This window comes from Mus caroli, chromosome 6 (assembly GCF_900094665.2).
Source record: "Mus caroli chromosome 6, CAROLI_EIJ_v1.1, whole genome shotgun sequence".
In the NCBI taxonomy this organism is placed as follows: domain Eukaryota; kingdom Metazoa; phylum Chordata; class Mammalia; order Rodentia; family Muridae; genus Mus; species Mus caroli.
Genome location: NC_034575.1, coordinates 109875359 through 109893223, shown reverse-complemented (window position 1 = coordinate 109893223; position 17865 = coordinate 109875359). Strand labels below are relative to the sequence as shown.

The 17865-nt window shown below is 45.3% G+C and overlaps 1 protein-coding gene across 6 annotated transcripts in view; it reads right to left on the bottom strand.

Moving 5' to 3' along the window:
• Window positions 1-17865, bottom strand: part of Atg7 (autophagy related 7) — a 211711-nt gene that overhangs the window by 73022 nt on the left and 120824 nt on the right. For all 6 annotated transcript variants that reach the window (XM_021164861.1, XM_021164859.1, XM_029478810.1 and 3 more), the window contains one exon: window positions 8460-8582. In XM_021164861.1, coding sequence (XP_021020520.1) covers window positions 8460-8582 — 123 coding nt within the window. The remainder of the gene's footprint in view (window positions 1-8459; window positions 8583-17865) is intronic.

Sequence of the window (17865 nt, the reverse complement as noted above, 5' to 3'; positions counted from 1 at the left end):
AAAANNNAAAAAAAAAAAAAAAAAAAAAAAAAAAAAAAAAAAAAAAAAAAATTATTTTTTTAAAAAAAACCCCCCCCCAAAAAAAAAAAAAAAAAAAAAAAAAAAAAAAAAAAAAAATCACTTTTGGTTTAAGAAAACACTGAGAAAAAGTTGTACTTAGACTACATTAACTAATTTTGTATCATCTTTTAAAGATTTCATTTTTAAGTTTAAAAATTATTATTATTACTCTCCCCCCGCTACTCATATGTGTGTATGTCTCCAGGCACTTGAGTGCCACAGTACATGTGTGGGATCAGAGGACACTTTTGAGGTAGTTTCTTATTTCTACCTCATCGTCACTGCTGACTGTGTGCTCCAGGCTAGCTGGTCCACATAGGTCCTGGACAACTCCAGGATCTTCACCCTCCCCTTCTTGCTGTAGGAATACTAACACAGATTTGAGCTCTGAGATCCAGGATGAGTTTCAGGGCTCAAACTCAGTGTGGCTGTCTTGCATGACAGCCATCTCACTGGCTCCTCATCTTTAAAGATTTAAATAAGTATGCCAACACCTTTGGAGCTAGGTGTCAATCTCAGATCACAGCTGGGCTCAGGTAACAGGAAGTGATGTAAATAGTGGCAGGCTCAGGAGGACATCCTGCCTCTACCTCCAGCATGCAAATCCCAGGCCTTCTTGCAGACTGCCTATCCTAGATCCTCAGGCCTACACTGCTAAGGCTGAAGTAGGCCCAGCTATCATGGACTGGTGTCTACTGCCACAGGTCACTGACTAAAGAAAGGGGAGGCAATAGAGGGGGACAGAGGGAAGAGTGTGCCAACAAGTGTCTGGGCATGGAAACACAAACTAGCTGATGATGGTTTCAGAAATCAATGCTTGCAGCTCAAGTCTGACAGAAACAACACAAATATTTTATGTGTGTAATCCTTTATGAATATCAACTATTTTTGAAAACTTTTTTTTACAAAGCCAAGTTTCTTTCCTTTTAATAAAATGCCAAGCAGAATTAGGTGGGGTCTCCTCCAAGGAGGCTCAAGGTAAGATAAACACAAATACTAAAACAAAACAAGGGGTTGCAAATGTATCGTGGCAGAGTGTGGGCTCAGCAGGCGTGAGGCTGTGGGTTCTATGCCCAGCACAACGTTTTTTAAAACCACACAGCATTGTAACTGCAAGTGGTGGCCAGCTCTTGATTTCCTTTCCAGTTTAGGGAAGATGGAAGCCCAGAAAGAACTACTCAGACCTGCTCTTCCCCTGTTGGAATCCACTTCTACTCATCCCCAGACGAGTCATGAGTTCACTGGTGAGGCAAACCTCTCAGGGACCCTTGGATTTTCTTAGAAGCCAATGGAAGAGTAAGAAGGCACAGTGATGTGGCAGATGCCACCACACAGAGACAGGCTGTGATGGCTATTCCTAGTTGTCAACTTGCTGGAATGAACTACAATCCGGGAACAGAGGGCACACTTGTGATCTAGATCTTGACGCTTTTGATCTAGATCTTGAAGCATAGTGGTCATGAAAAGCTTAGGCCAGGCAAGGTGATACAGACCGTTAATCTCAGGGTACAGAGGCAAGCAGATCTTTGAATCCAAGGCCAGCCCGGGACAGAGCAAGTTCCAAGTAAAGAGTAGCTTAAGTCCAGGCATGATGGTACACACCTTTAATCTGGGCCATACCTTCTGCTGCAGGCCTACATAAGGACAATGGAAGGAAGGTTTTCTTCTTCCTTGCCTGCTTGCACATCTGTTGGAATCTACTTCTACAGAAGATCAGCTGAAACACCTAGCCTCATGGGACTGAGCGACTACTAAGTTCATAGACTTCCCATTCACACTAACCACTGTTGGGATAGTTAGACTGCAGATTGTAAGTCATTCCAATAATTTCCCTGTAAGCTATTCTGTAAGTTCTGTGATTCTAGAGAACCCTAATACACAAGCTACCAGAGAATGTGTCTGGGAGAGATGGGCAGAGTGCTCTGTCTGTGGAAACTTGTAGGCTCAGTATGAAAGTAGAGACTCCCTGTGAGTTAGCTGCATATTGACACCCTGCTCCTGTTCTCGATGCTCCTGGCTGGTGATCTGTACTATAAACCTTACCATGTACATGGAGGCTTTACCCAGTGAAGTTCAAAAGCATGTTATCAGTGTATTTGGTTATTCCTCTGTCCTCTACAGCTTCATCTGTAAAATGGGTACTTCTTCCTCATAAGGTGACTGCAGACATATCCAGAGAAGTGTGCTGGTGGCTACAGTACAGTTTCAGAGGCCCTACTGACACAGGTACATATGGAACCCCTGCTCTGCTTTTTCTGCCCTAAACCTGGAGTTCCAATCTCTGAGAACCAATGTTTGCTCTTGCCTGCCCCCCACCCGCACCCCCCTGCATGAGAACCTGAGATTCCACAGAAACAAAAGAAGCATGTGTCATCTCTGTCCCTACAGCCACAAGCCCTGTGTGGCTCACATCCTCCTTCCCCCAGCACCATGGCACTGTCCCACGGGGCTGGGCCTCTCTGCTTCCTCGGCAGCAGGAGCTGGGCAGAGCTGATGAACACTAGCTGAGATACTGGAGTAACAGGCACACACCTTCGCTGCTATCCCTTCTACCCCCGAGCCCCGTGCGCAACTGAGAAGCAGAAGATTCAGAGCTGCAATCTCAGAGCTACAAATCTATTTAATTTTGCAGTCTTGAAATATGGAATCTCCCCAAATTCAACATGAGGCAGCTGTTTTGCTTGCAAATGAGAAGGATCAGCTGTGAAAATATAGCCCCTAGAAAACCAAGGCCGGCACAGGCTGCAAGGACACCCCAGGGTCCCCACACCGCTGAGTCAGGAAGTCGGGGCAGCTGTGCCTGGCCTATGTGCTACCTAGTTCTAGGAATTCACTCACTTTCCACCTTCTGGCTCACAGAATCCATCGTGAAAAGCCCCTCCAACTCAAAATTCATCCAGTTAGTTTAATGTATTCATGATTTAAAGATATATACAACTGCCAATCAAAGTTGAGGATCCAGTCAGACAAACCCAGATAGATAAAATTCCTGTCTGACATGACTGACTCAGTTTAAAAAATATTTTTAGGTTAATGTAATATCTTGAAGTCTTTATGGTTTAATGTCTTTTGGTCTTGAATTTCATGGTTGAAAGAGGACTCAAGTCTCACAATTTAAAAAGGATTGTGTTCCCATGGTTTAAGGAGGACTAGAGCCTCTCTTCCATTGCTCAGCTGTCTTGTCTGTGTGTTGCATGTGACTTCCCCATTCTCTCTGCCATGGCCTCTACATAGGTTGTGCCACTCAGCCTCCTCTCTGGAAGGCAGGATTCCACGCAGACTTTGCTGTCTTCCCTTCAGCAGGACCGTCCCTAATGCCCACATATATAAACATCTCAAATTTCTGCAGATAACTCTGACAGCAAATAAAAGGGACACACTTTACACAGCGAGTTCTCAATGGGATGTTGCCAAGCTGGATTTCAAAAGACAGGCTCCAGTTTCCAAGCTAAGCAGTGATTGGCTCTGTGCCTGCAGTTTCTGCCTCCCCTCCCCTCACTCAGGAGAGAGGGCCAAGGCTGACCTGGAGGGATTGCTTCATAAGGAAAATTCAGTGCAGGGCACCATCCCAGGACAGACCAGGGGAGACAGGCTATCAGAGGACTCTGGGAAGACAGGGCTAGGTGCTTGAACAAGCCCATGAGTTCCCATAGTGAACTCTCTCCACTGCAAACAGGTCTGAGTGCTGACACGGGGGTTTCCCACAGCCTCCCCTGGCCTCCAAAGGCATATTTGTCATCAGAGGCTCTTGATGAAGCTGTACATAAATATCTGACTGTTGTTAAATACAAAACAAAACAAAAAACTATTCCACAGAAACCAAATCAAAACCAGCTGTGAGGGCGAAGGGCCAGAAGCTTGGGGTAAGTGCAAAGGCCGGGCAGAAACACTTGTTAACAGCGTGGCTGACTGAGCAGAACAGGAAGTCTTTCTGCCCATGAAGTCACACCATACGGCTGCCATGTTTCTCCTGTGACTTCTGCTGTGAGGACAACGGACATTCTACCTTCTAGAATTCTATATCCCAGTGAGTTAAGAGTTTGAATCTCAACTCCGGATGGGTCTGTCAGTGCAGCCCTCTCTGTGGCTGCCAGCCTGCAAGGGGCTGTACAGCCTGTGTTAACAGTTGGTAGTCAACATTCCTCCCCCGTTATCACTAATTAGCTGCATGAATCTGCAAGGGGGATGCTGCCTCACAAAAACCCGAGGATGTAAACGCCTTGAGCACAATGCTAAGGATGGACGGTGCTGACACCACCCATGGTGTAACTGTCCTGTGTTGTCAAGAGGCCAGAGTGAGGGGCAGTGAGCCTGGAGTTAGTTAATCCCAGAGGCAGGAGAATGCTGGCTTCTGGCTATGGGATCTGGGAATTTCAATCTCTCAAGGATGGACCAAGATGGTTTGTTTCATCAGCTCCCTTAGGAGTCATCCTTTTTACTTTAGTTAGATGGAATAGAAAAATATATCTTGGTGTTTCTCAGAGCATGATGCTGAAACCACAGTTGGAATAAAATAAAAACACAGAAACTGATATTTTGTCCCAGGATGAGAAAAAACCCCAGAGGCTAAGTTGAGCCAGTTTCATAAAACAAGGCTAACGCTTCTGCATGTTTGAGTCAGACTGAGACTTTCCTTAGGAAATCTAGCAATTAAAGCAACCCTTCAGGAACTCCTCAGCAGATCTGTCACTGAGACATGGTATGGTCCATCAACTTGCAACTCCCATTTCCTTAGGTTGCAAAGAGACTGGAGGAAGGACCAGAGAGTCAGGGCCCGTCTCCATGGGCCAGCTCTACTCTCAGGAAGCTGGGCCTCGAAGGTGAAGCATGAAAGCATCCTCCATCATGGCCATGCTTCAAGCATGTAGGAGGCTAAGTGGGGCCTTTCCTCTGTGGGGACTTCTAACATCCCATGGGCAAAATGAAAGCACCATTTGACACCTAGATCGGATTCAAAGAATGTGAAAGAATCTGTCCAAGGCCCCAAGGCCATGGCAAATGGCCTTTCCTAAGTTCTTTTAACTTTTCAGTGTTAAATAAAATTAACCCTCCATACATAGTCCACATAAAAACACTTAGATTGTCACTTGGGTGGCAGATCTCTGTGGTGTTAGATGTATATAGACCAAGCCTTGGATTGTCACTTGGGTGGCAGAGGTAGACAGATCTCTGTGGTGTTATATGTATATAGACCAAGCCTTGGCTCCAGGTGGTTAGTTCTAAGCCATCCAGGGCTACACAGTGAGACCCTGTATATAAAAACAAAAACTACAAACGACAGAATTGTACAGGAGAGCTGTCATGTGCTTTGTAACTTGGGAAGGCTCAGGGCATTGGTGTTCTCCTCCCCAGCTTTCCAATGACCAAATCCAGCTTTTGTTTATAAAGACAGTTTCTCATCCTTTAAAACTAAGAGGCCGGAGCTGGAGAGATGGTTCAGCAGTAAAGAGCACTGATTGCTCTTCCAGAGGTCCTGAGTTCAATTCCCAGCAACCACATGGTGGCTCACAACCATCTGTAATGGGATCTGATGCCCTCTTCTGGTGTGTCTGAAGACAGTGACAGTGTAATCACATATATAAAATAAATAAATCTTAAAAACAAAAACAAAAACCAACAAGACAAAACAAAGCCCTAAAGGGCTAAAGGGAATGGTGGTTGTCTTCCTAAAAGGCTTTTTTACATCCTGACTCTCTGAGTCTTGGAACTTACCGCATACAGATGACTAAACATTTCTGATGGCCCCTCAGCTCCCTGTCAATACCTTTGCTTCTCACAGTGGACATGAGCCCACGAGCATAACCGTCTCATTGATCCCTACCCTAATAACCAGCATGGTACAAGCAGCAGACTTTCAGACATGGGTAGTAATTTTAAAATCACACACGTAATCATGTATGCATACACATGGTTCTGAGCTTCAGCACCACAAAAGATTAAATCTTTCTATAGACAACATATATGATGAAATAATACATATTACTTTGATGAGTCTTTGCAAACACCAAGCCCAAGAAAACAGTTCATTCAAAAGGGAAGTGATTACCATCTTTATGAGGTTGTGTTTAAAAAATACAGATGTTCAGATTTTCATACTGAGCACCAAAAATAAGTATATAATCAAAATACTATATTTATATAAATAGATTTTTTTGGCTCTGTTTTGTATATGAGATAAGGTTTCAGGTAGTACAGGCTGGCCTTGAATTCACTATACGCTGAGAGTGACCTTGAACTCCTGATCTTCCTACCCTGAGGAGCTGAGGCTTGGGCTTCCACATGCTAGGAAAGTGCTCTACCAGTAAGCTGTATCCCCAGCAATTCTCAGACATACACATTTATTCTCTCTCACACAAGTTCTTTTCACTATCCTGAGTGGGACAATGATTTTTGCTATTATCAGGTCCCCTGGTGAGGACACTATTTTTGCTTTTCGTTTAAAGCTTCTATTTAGAGCTTTGGCAAGTCAAGGGTTACATATCCAAACTCCCAGGAAGGCTGTCAACTGCAAAACATGAAATAAACCCAGAACATGGCTGAAGGATGAAGAAACAACAGCTGTATCTGTCTCCAGGAGAGGAAACGGGAGCCACGTGACAGGTATGACTGTGTTTCTATAGACTTTCCTGATGCGGTGTTGGCACTGGACCCAGGGCCTTACATGCTTGAAAGTACTCTACCGCCGAGCTGCATCCTCAGCGCGTCACACGTGTTATGCAGTCAAGGCCTGTGTCGAATGCGTCATTTGTGTGGCTCCCTCTAGTCAAGAAGCATGCGCCTGTAGTTGCCAGATTTGATTTTTCAAAGAAGTTGAAAATGAGGAATTTCAGACTTTAATGTAAAAATCATAATTTTAAAAGTCTGGCTTTCTTCGAAATTTAACACAGGACAAGCTTCAAAACACCACAGCTGTAAGCCACATCTGGGTCATAGACTTATTATCTTTCACCTCCAATGTTATGGGACATTTAAGACCCCAGAGCTAACTTAGTGAAGAGCTTAAAATAATTAATAAGCAAGCAAACTAACAAGAAACCCACTCAGGCTTGCAGATGAGGCTCTACTTTCCTACCCACAGCCTACTGGTACCAAGGCTTGCTGGAACCTCTTTTTCTCTGGGTCTTTGAGAAGGGCATGGCCAACTGGGCTACTAAAACACAGAGTAACTCGATATGATCAAAGGTTGAGCCACTACCCTGACATCTTGTTTGTGTCTCTAGGGTGAGATCATAGAACTCTCTATTCTTCTGGGTGACTTGGAAAATCCCTTTCCCCATCTTGTCAGTGATGTCACAGCTGCAAAGACCTGCAGGTTCCGCCTCATGCACTTTCAGGCAATGGCAGCTGCCATTAGCATACCCTGAAACCTGCCTGGGGCCCCAGTCTCAGTCCTAGGGCACAGCTTTGTCTCTCAGAGTTCTCCAGAGATGGCATTTCCTTCCTAACCCTGAAGATGAGGGACTCTCTCTGCAGGGGTTTTAAGTACCAGACATCAGTGAAAGATCACATCTGTTTAATGACCCTGCATGGGAGCAAGTTAGAGATAAATCACTTTCAGTTCTAAGCAAGTGCTAGAGGACAACCTTGTTTCCTGGGTGTGCCTGAAAATCACCCCAACCTGCTCACAAGCAGCCCTGTTCTGGTTTTTCCAAAGGTTTATTCACTCAGAGCTCATCACATCTCTCCAAACAGCAGCCCTTATTCCACTGGCTGGCCAGAACTGGTCCAGCTCAGCCACTCCCTGACTACTTGGGGCCTCCTATGCAGTGTAGAGACATAACTCCTGGGATGATTATAAATGATCAAGACTTGTGGCTCTGTAGCCATGTCTGAGATTGAACCAGGTATTCAGAATAGGGGTGACAGGGGCTTCCCTGCACAGCCATGGCAGTGCCTTGAGGGTTCAATTCACCTCGTGACCCCTTCAGGGGAAAGCAAGTTCACTGTGAGAACCTGGTTTCACTCTCAGTCTGTGGCTGTCCCTCATTCAGGGTGGGGACCTGCACAGCTCCCAAGCCAGACAGGGACATTTCACAGCAGACCAATGTTGGCACCTAAGATTGACTAGACTGTCAACAAGTCATTCATGCTTTCTCTGATGACACAGCCCAGAGTTCAGGATCCTCCCTAACTTGTGTCTGGCAGAGCCCTTATAAGGAAACTGTTTACCAATAGCTGTACTCAAGCAGACCCTCCAGAAACACAAGGAATGCTAGGAAATCAGGGGCCAGACTTGCTCTGCCCTCTTGGTGCTTCGGGCAGACACTTTAGCATGCCAGGGTGCGCTCTGCTCTCAGGAAGAAGAAGTCAAAGTCAATCTCTCTATTTTCTTTCTCACAAAGGCAAGAGTCAGGCAGGTTCTGTCCTCAGTCCTCAGGACAGAAGCCAAGTGTTCTTACCTCAGCAGCTTGGGTCTCTTGATGGAGCAGGGTAAGGCCGGTCAAGTCCTCTAAGAAGGAATGTGAGGAGTTGAACACCTTCGCTAGGAAGGTGAATCCTTCTCGCTCGTATTGGTCAAGAACCTGCAAAACATTGGGAGTTTTAGAAAGGGGAATGCACTATGGTGGTAGATATGCTTTAAAAGGTTCTGATTTCTAACAAGCACTTGCTAAACACAGGGCAATGGCTCAGCAGGCAAAGGTGCCAACCACCAAGCCTGACGACCCAAGTTAGATCCCCAGGGCCCACAGAGTAGAAGTAACTGACACCCACAAGTTGTCCTCTGACCTCCATATGCACTCCTTGGCACATGCACACATGCACACTTGCTCATACACACCACACACAACTAACTATATGTAAATGAATGAATGTGATAAGAACATTTAAAAAAGAAAATAAAACAGTGTAAAATGCTATTTGACAGGCTGAAGAGAGCCCGGTGACTAAGGGGACAGCTGCTCTTGCAGAGGACCTGGGTTCAGCTTCTAGTACTAACCAGCAGGTGACTCAAAGCTGGTGGTAACTCTAGCTTCAGGCAACCTGATGCCCCTGCACTCACATAAAGACATGACAGATGGCCACACACACATAAACACACATTGTCATTCTCTCTCTCTTAAAAACATCTGTAGGAGAATGAAGACCAAAGTGTGGACACTGTGCACCTTCTTAGAATTGGGAACAAAACACCCAGGGAAGGAGTTACAGAGACAAAGTTCGTAGCTGTGATGAAAGGATGGACCATTTAGAGACTGCCGTATCCAGGGATCCATCCCATAATCAGCTTCTAAACGCTGACACCATTGCATACACTAGCAAGATTTTGCTGAAAGGACCCAAATATAGCTGTCTCTTGTGAGACGATGCCGGGGCCTAGCAAACACAGGAGTGGATGTTCACAGTCAGCTATTGGATGTATCACAGGGCTCCCAATGGAGAAGCTAGAGAAAGTACCCAAGGAGCTAAAGGGATCTGCAACTCTATTGTTGGAACAACATGATGTACTAACCAGAACCCCGGAGCTCTTGTCTCTAGCTGCATATGTATCGAAAGATGGCCTAGTCGGCCATCAATGGAAAGAGAGGCCCATTGGACTTGCAAACTTTATATGCCCCAATATAGGGGAATGCCAGGGCCAAAAGAATGGGAATGGGTGGGTAGGGAAGTGGGGGGCGCTATGGGGGACTTTTGGGATAGCATTGGAAATGTAATTGAGGAAAATATGTAATAAAAATATTAAAAATCAAAAAAAAAACATCTGTAGGAAAGGATATAGGAGGAGTGAGTATTTATTCTTCACATCTGCTTGGGAGAGTCATGACATCTGTGTAGATGCCAACTTTCCCGATAAAGTAAGTTTCATGCAAGTTCAGTGAATGTTCTACAAGACGCAAGCTACGGGGCCCAAGACTCACTTGTTACAAAATAAATAACAGATGAGGAAAGATCCCAGGAAAAATGGAAAGTAGTCAAGGGAGTAGGCAGGACAAAATGGTCTCGTAGAAAGCTGACATCCCAGCTAGCAAGAAAGCACGGTAAAACGTAACTGTTAGAAATGGAACTGCAAATGTCAACAGGAGTGCCACACACAAGGGCAATCAACACAAGAATATGCTCAACATCCTGTGGTCAAGACCCACCAAAGGGGTTATAAAGTCAAGATCTGGGACACTTGGGACTCCCATACAGTATCAGAGGAGACCATGTAGAAGCCGACGACTTATGTGCTCTATGACTCGGAGACCCTTGATATATAAACAAAGATGTGCACAGAAGCATTAGCAGGCAGAAGTAAGTGTTCCTGGCAACACTTTTCATGATAACCAAGCTAGAGTCACTTCAGTGACTATTCAGAATGGATGACGAAATGAATGGAATATTATATGGCAACAGGAATTAAAAATATACATGTCAAACATTACAGAAGGAGGACCCTGTACACAGGTCACAATTACCTTTATACAAAGTTAAAAATAAAAACAGGTGAAATTAATCTAGGGTTTTATAATTCAAGATTGAGGTGGCCTATGGAGAGACTGTACCTGGAAGAGCAATGCTCAGGGTGGCCCACAATGCTAACAATGTCTGGGCTCTAGGTCCATGACTACCTGTTGTGAGAGTCCATCTGAACAGTCAATGTGGACAGGATTAGCATGCTAGCCTTCACATAAAAGGCCAGAGATAACAGGCCAGTTGCCTTGACAGAGAAGAAAAGCTCTCAAAGCAAAACATATGACTGTCATACAGAGTGATCACAGCAGCTGTCAACTGAAGCGCAGGCAGTGAGATGCAGGGTCTAGAAAGTTCTAGAACCCAGAAGAGACAGGCAGAGTAGTGTGAAAAAGACAGCAGATTGAGGGCTCGCCCAGGAGTCAGTGGACACGTGAACAGACAGCTGAGACGCAGTAACTCAAGAAGTAGAATTAAAAAAATTCTCCTTTTGGAAAAGCATAAATACCACAATTCAGCAATTTCACTTGTGAAAGTTTCCAGGCAGCTGTCTGTAGCATGAACACAGATGTAAGATTGCTCACTGAACCACTGTAGCAAAGAACCTTGAAAACAGATATCTGACAGGGGACTGTGCAGCCATATTATGCCACACTTACAATCAGTGGCATATCCTGTAAGTCATTATAAAACTTACATGGCTCTGAACAACTGGTACAAATTGATTTCCAAGATATAGCAATATATTAAACAAAGCCAATATCCAGACTGTGTATGTAGTGGTGTGTTTAAAGGATGGAGGGAGGATAAAAAAGGGGGAAACCAGGCTCCTTCAGTGGTCTCGGTGTTCTGCATCTGAAAATCTCAAAATACGCTGAGTGCTAGAATGGTGCCACTAGCAGAACTGTCCACATGGTCTCCTGTGGCTAGTCACAGGTCAGATTCAAGCATACTACAGTTACTGCATAAAGCTGCCCTCAGACCATGAGTATAACCTGCTTAAGAAGTGCAGGTGGGCTTAGTGTTCAGGGCCAGCTCCCCTGCCCCAGGTAGTATGGAAGTTAAGAAGAGGCAGAGATGTATGGGAAAGTCAGGGTCTGGGGCTGGAGGAGAGGAAGGTGGGCAGGGGAGGTATCTCAGCAGTGCTGGGTCACTGAGCTAAGGGCTTGCTCAGGACAGGCTGGCTTAGGGAAAAGGTGAATGAGGCTACATCTGTGGGTTCCCTAGCTGGATAAAAATAGGAGATACTTAAGAGCCGACAGCGGGCTGGCAAGATGGCTTAGTGGTTAAGAGTACTGACTGTTCTGAAAGTCCTGAGTTCAAATCCCAGCAACCACATGGTAGCTCACAACCACCCGTAATGAGATCTGATGCCCCCTTCTGGTGCCCTCTTCTGGTGTGTCAGAAGACAGCTAAAGTGTACTTATGCATAATAATAAATAAATCTTTGGGCCGGAGCAAGCAGGGACTGAGCGAGCAGAGTTGACCTCAAGCAGGGCGGACTAGAGCAAGCAGAGGTCCTAGAAATTCATTTCCCAACAACTACATGAAGGCTTACAACCATCTGTACAGCTATAGTGTACTCACAAACATAAAATAAATAAATAAATCTTATCTTAAAAAAAAAAAAAAGCCCCTCAAGAAGGGGCTGAGAAAGGTGGGTATGGTGGTGCACACCTTTAATCCCAGAGGCAGAGGGTTGGGGGATCGCCATATACTCAAGGCTAGCCTGGTGCACACTGCCAGTTACAGGCTAGCCAGGGCTACATAGTAGATGCTGTCTCAAACTAAACCAAACTAAACCAAACCAAACCAAACCAAACCAAACCAAACCAAACCAAACCAAATCAGGCGGCCGAGAAGAGCCCAAGCAGGGAGAAAAGGATCCATAGGCTACAGGTCACCTTGGGAGACCTGGAGAGCTGAACAGCCTGACTCAGCCACAGTCATCAGCTTGACAGCCCAATGCATGGGTTTCAGAAATCACTTAAGAGCTGGGCTATGGTGGCTTAAGCCTTTAATTCTAGCCACTCTAATCTCTGAGCTTGAAGCCAGCCCTGGTCTACAGTATGAGCAATTGCTGTCTCAAAAAAAAAATAAATAAAAATAAATAAATGTATAAATAAATAAATAAATGTAAATAAATAAATACATATTAACAAAAAATAGAAAGCATTTAATAAATATGGATTTCCTCACCCTCAATGAGATTCCTCACAAATCAGACTGGTGTCTCAGGAGAATAAGTATTCAAGTTAAACAGAGGGCTTCCAAGTCTGATCTATTTGGTGATGACTCAGTGCAAGTGGACCTCTTGTTGGATCTTGGTTGAACTCTTGGACTTTAAGCCCTTGTTTCTAAAGATCACTGTGTAACCCTTCAAATCTGTGAGCAGAGGAGAGACAGCAAGGACAAACGAAGGACAGGCAGCCTGTAACCAGGGTGGACAATTTAATTCTGAGGCTTTAACAGTGCTGGCTAGAAAGTATGTGGAAAAACTTAATCCTCTTGGGGTGTGTGGAATCACGAAGGGACCTCCAGAGCTGCAAGTTAAACTGCTGAACCCAAGCAGCTCGTGAAAGGTATTAGGCCTTTCTCCTCTTAGAAGGGGCTTAGTCTTCTTAGAGGATGGAATGTAGCTACAACTATAAAAACAAACAAACAAGAAGAGGAAGGAAGGGAGGAAGATAAAGTGCATCTAACAGTAACCTCCAACCTACACAAGGCACAGCACTACCCTTGAGCTAACAAGGGTGCTGAGCCCTAAGACTGCAAGTTTCCCACAGGTTGGGAAGATTTCCCTAAATAAAGCAGTGTTACATATCATCTGCTTCTGCTCACCCCACCCATTTCTGCTCACACCCTTGTCCACCCTAGCCCAATCTGCCATAAAGGTGCTCACTTAAAGGTCAGAAGACAACCTGTGGGAGTCAGTTTTCTTCTTCCATCATTTGGGTCCTGGATATTGAACTCAGGTTGCTAGGCTTGGTGGCCAGGACCTTTACTCCTGAGCCAACTCGCTGGCTCCGTGTTCACTCTTGTCTAATGATACCTGTCCTTTCCTGATATGAGCCGTTGCTCAACCATTTTGCACAGTAGGTTTTTGTTATTTATGACATATATGGAAACACATCTCTGGACTAAGATGGTCGAACGTCTTTGTAGAAACAATGCTAGTAATATCATATCTCTATCTGAGACTGTGCTAACTCTTGCTCTCTGCTCCATCAAATCCATAGTCTACAGCTAAGCACTGAAGCCCACCGAAGCCTTTCAGTTCAGGGCTACTCTGGAGAAGGCTTTCATAGGGATTCTGATCTCATAATGATAAGAAGTAATGTTTTTCTTTAAAAAATATTTTTATTACATTTATTTAGAGTCATGTGCAGGTATGTTTGCCAAAACACAGAGAAAAGCCTGTGGAAGTCAGTTTTCTCTTTCCACCATGTGGGGTGGGGTCCAGGAACCTAACTCAGGTCATCAGGCTTGACAGCAAGCACCATTCCCCAACTGAGCTGGCTCAATGTAATAGCTTTCATCTATGAAAAGCAAATGGATTATTTTTCCTTCTTTCTTTCCTCCCTTCCTTCCTTTCCTCTCTTTCCTTCCTTCTCTCCTTCTTCCTTCCTCCTTTTCTTCTTCCTTTTCCTTCCTTCCTTTTCCCCTTCTTTTCTTCCCTTCCTTCCTCTTTTCCCTCCCTTCTTCTCTTTCCTTCCTTCTTTTTTCCCCTTCTTCCCTTCCTTCTATGTATGTGAGTTTGCATGAATTTATATGCACCACATGAGACAGGTGTGCACAGAGGCCAGAGGGAATTGGATCCCCTGACACTGTTGTTACAGGTAGTTGTGAGTGGCTTAATGTGCTTTATGGAAATCAGTCCAGGGTCCTCAGCAAAAACACTACACACTCTTAATCACTGAGGCTGTCTCTCCAGCCCCTTGTCTATTATTCTTCAACAAGGGCTGCACAAAACATACACCCCAGTCTAACCAGCAGCTTATATATTTTTAATGGGGATGTAAGTGCAGTTTCTGGAAAGCTCTTGTTAAAAGTCACTTTTGTCTAGCATTGTGCTTTCCTGCACATGATGATTCAGAACTATACACGGTACCTACCTCCTACACATGGTACCTACTTCCTACATGTGGCACCTACCTCCTACACATGGCACCTACCTCCTACACATGGCACCTACCTCCTACACATGGCACCTACCTCCTACACATGGCACCTACCTCTGCAACATTTACTTAGTTGAGATCACAAAACAAAAATCTGTTTCCTACATTGAAGTCTCAGGCAGACTAAGCAGAATTTTGAAGAAAATAGCCAGTCAGAGGGAACCTGCACCAGGCGGGAATACCTGCGCTGTAACAGACAGAGGGAGCCTTGGAAGCCTCAGAGGGAAGACAGGGAAACCTTCCAGGAGGAAGAGGCCCCCAGACTTTTGTGAGTTCTACAGCCTAGAGCTCAAGTAGTTCTCAGAGTGAACATCAGAGAAAACCCACTCTGCTTCCAGCAGGTGAGTTACAGCAGCTACGCTTTTAACACAGGCAGGGCAGAGAGTGGATCCTAACAGAGCCTGCCAAGAGAAATACCCATCCGCCCTGCCCACGGCCCACAGAAGGAGAAAAGAGACACATCCCAAGGCTCAGGGACTAGAGGGTGTCCCGCTTCCCCTTCCCCTGCCTGTCCCTGTTTCAGTAAGGCCCACTTACATTTTTCTTTACGGGGCATCATTTCTAGCTATGAAAACACAAGGAAAGCTAACTAAAGGCAAAAACAGTTTGAACAGAGTAACCAGCCCCAGTAAGCACGCTGGGATTAGAAGACCAGAAGCTGAAGCAGCTTGAGTCAACACGATGAGAACACAGGTGGAAAACAATATGGAGGAGGGCAGGCACCTACAAGACACAACAAAGGCTTTCAAATTTTTATTTTAAATTACATGTATGTGTCTCTGTGGATATGTGCACATGAGCGCAGGTGCCTTTGGAGGTCAGAGAGGGCATCAGACCCCTCCTACTCACAGCTGGCCTTAGAGGTGGTGTGAGCCTCTGCCTTGGGTGCTGGGGACTGAACTCAGCCATGCTCTTGACTGCTGAGCCACCTCTAGCCCCACATCTGGCACTGTGGGTTACAGGGACTGAGTCCAGGCTGTCAGGCTTGCCTGCCTAATGCTTCTACCCACTGAGCCACCTCTCTGCCCGATTCTTCTGATTCTTTATCTGTTCAGAATAACAATGTACATGATCATGGCTACTTATGCATGTGTCACCCACACATATGTACACATGTGTAACAGAAATGAGTGGCAGCAGTGACACAAGGCCAGGAAGGAGGGATTAGGACACTGCGTTAGCATAAGGTGTCTATGCCTGGCACAGCACTGCAGATTAGCAGCGCTGCAGCAGCTGTAAGGTATATTTAGCTCTAGGGCAGTGTAGTGGTTTGAATGAGAATCACCCCCCCACCCCCAGGCTCAAGTGTTGGAATGTTTCATCCCCAGTCAGAGGAGCTATTTGGGCAGAATTAGGAGATGTTGCCTTGCTGGAGCAGGCATGGCCTTGCTGGAGGAAGTGTGTCACTGGAGGTGAGCTTTGAGATTTCAAAAGCTTGTGCCAGGTCTAGTTTTATGATCTCACTGCCTGGAACTTGCTGATTAGATGTGAGCTCTCAGCTTCTTCTCCAGCAGTGTGCCTTCGACCTGGCTGCTGCCACAGTCCCTGCCATGATCACCATGGACCAGCCTTCTGAGACTGTAAGCGAGCCCCCAACTTAGTGCTTTGGGCTATGAGTTGCCTTAGTCATAGTGTCTCCTCACAGCAATAAAATGGTACCTAATACAGGCAGATATTAGAAAAGATGAAATTATAACATATATGTTGAGAAAGGAAAAGAAAAACTGCAACAGGCTGGTACCAGCTCTAGTTGGCCCATACAAGTTTCTGAGAAGACTTCAAAACAAGTAAAGTTGCCAAGTAAAATGAGCGGCTCAACAATGCACAGCTCATAAGTCTCCAAGTAGGCATGGCTCTTGCTTTTTTGGTTTTGATTTTACCCTGTTACTAATGGAATTCAGGACCTCAAACATGTGAGACAAATTCTCTATCATCTCTGAGTTCTGTTGCCAGCATTGTAATATCTGCCCCTCCCTCCCTCCCTCCCTCCCTCCCTCTCTGTGTGTGTATACATGTAAAGGTGCTTATGAAGGTAGGATTTGGAGGTGTGTATGTGTGTGTGAACACATATTCAGGTGCATATGAAGGTAGGATGTAGAGAGGTATGTGTGTATGTGTGTGTACCTGTGTGCAGGTGCTTATGAAGGTAGAATATGAAGGCATCTGTGTGTGTGTGTGTGTGTGTGTGCCTGTGTGCAGGTGCTTATGAAGGTAGGATATGAAGGGGTGTGTGTGTGTGTGTGTGCCTGTGTGCAGGTGCTTATGAAGGTAGGATGTGGAGGGGTGTGTGTGTATACACATGTGTCCAGGTGCATATGAAGATAGGATGTGGCGGTGCATACCCATAGTTCCAGCTGAAGAATGAAGATCAATTAAGTCCAGGAGTTCTAAGCTGTGGTATACATGACAATCAGTTGTTTGCACCAAGTTTATTATTAATATGGTGACTTTCTGGGGGTAGAGAACAACAGGGGTTGCCTAAGGAGGGGTATAATGACACAGGTCAGAAAAAGGAGCATGTTTGGTGCACATGGGGACTCACAGCCAACACTGGCTGGCTTTCCTTGATCACTCTCCATCTTTCTCTTCTCACTGGAACTGAAACTGAAACCCACTGACAGAGCTAGGCTGGCTAGCCTATGAGCTGTTGGGATCCTCTAGTGCCTGTTCCCAAGCAAGATGGGGGTTCAGGCATGCAGCCTCATACTCAGCTTTTTATGTGAGTGTTGGGGACTCAAACACAGATCTTCCTCTTGTCAGCAGTCACTTTATTGACTTAATTATTTTCCTAGTCCCACCAAAATATCTGAGTCTAGGGATAACTAGGAGGAAAGTTAATAGGACAGCAGAGGAGGTAAAACCACTGTTAGCACTAGAGATGTCAACCATGCTCTATCAGCATGAAGAGATGCAGCAGGCAGGAAGCTAGCAAGGACACATCTGATTTCAAACTGCTAACTACCATTGGCTATAACTGATATCCTGTAGCTGATCACAGCCACAGAATGCACCTTCTTCCCAGCTACGAATACTTACTGCTTTGAAGTGGATCCTTGCTTGTTCCCAGCTCATGGGAGCTGCTCATAACTGCCTGTGATCCTAGCTCCGGGAACCTGATGCTCTCTGTTTGAATAACTGTGTGCACACAGCACCCTCCCCCACTCATATATAGGCATGATTGAAAATAAAAATAAAATACTTTTTAAAAAGAAGTTACACAAGGCCTCTCTCA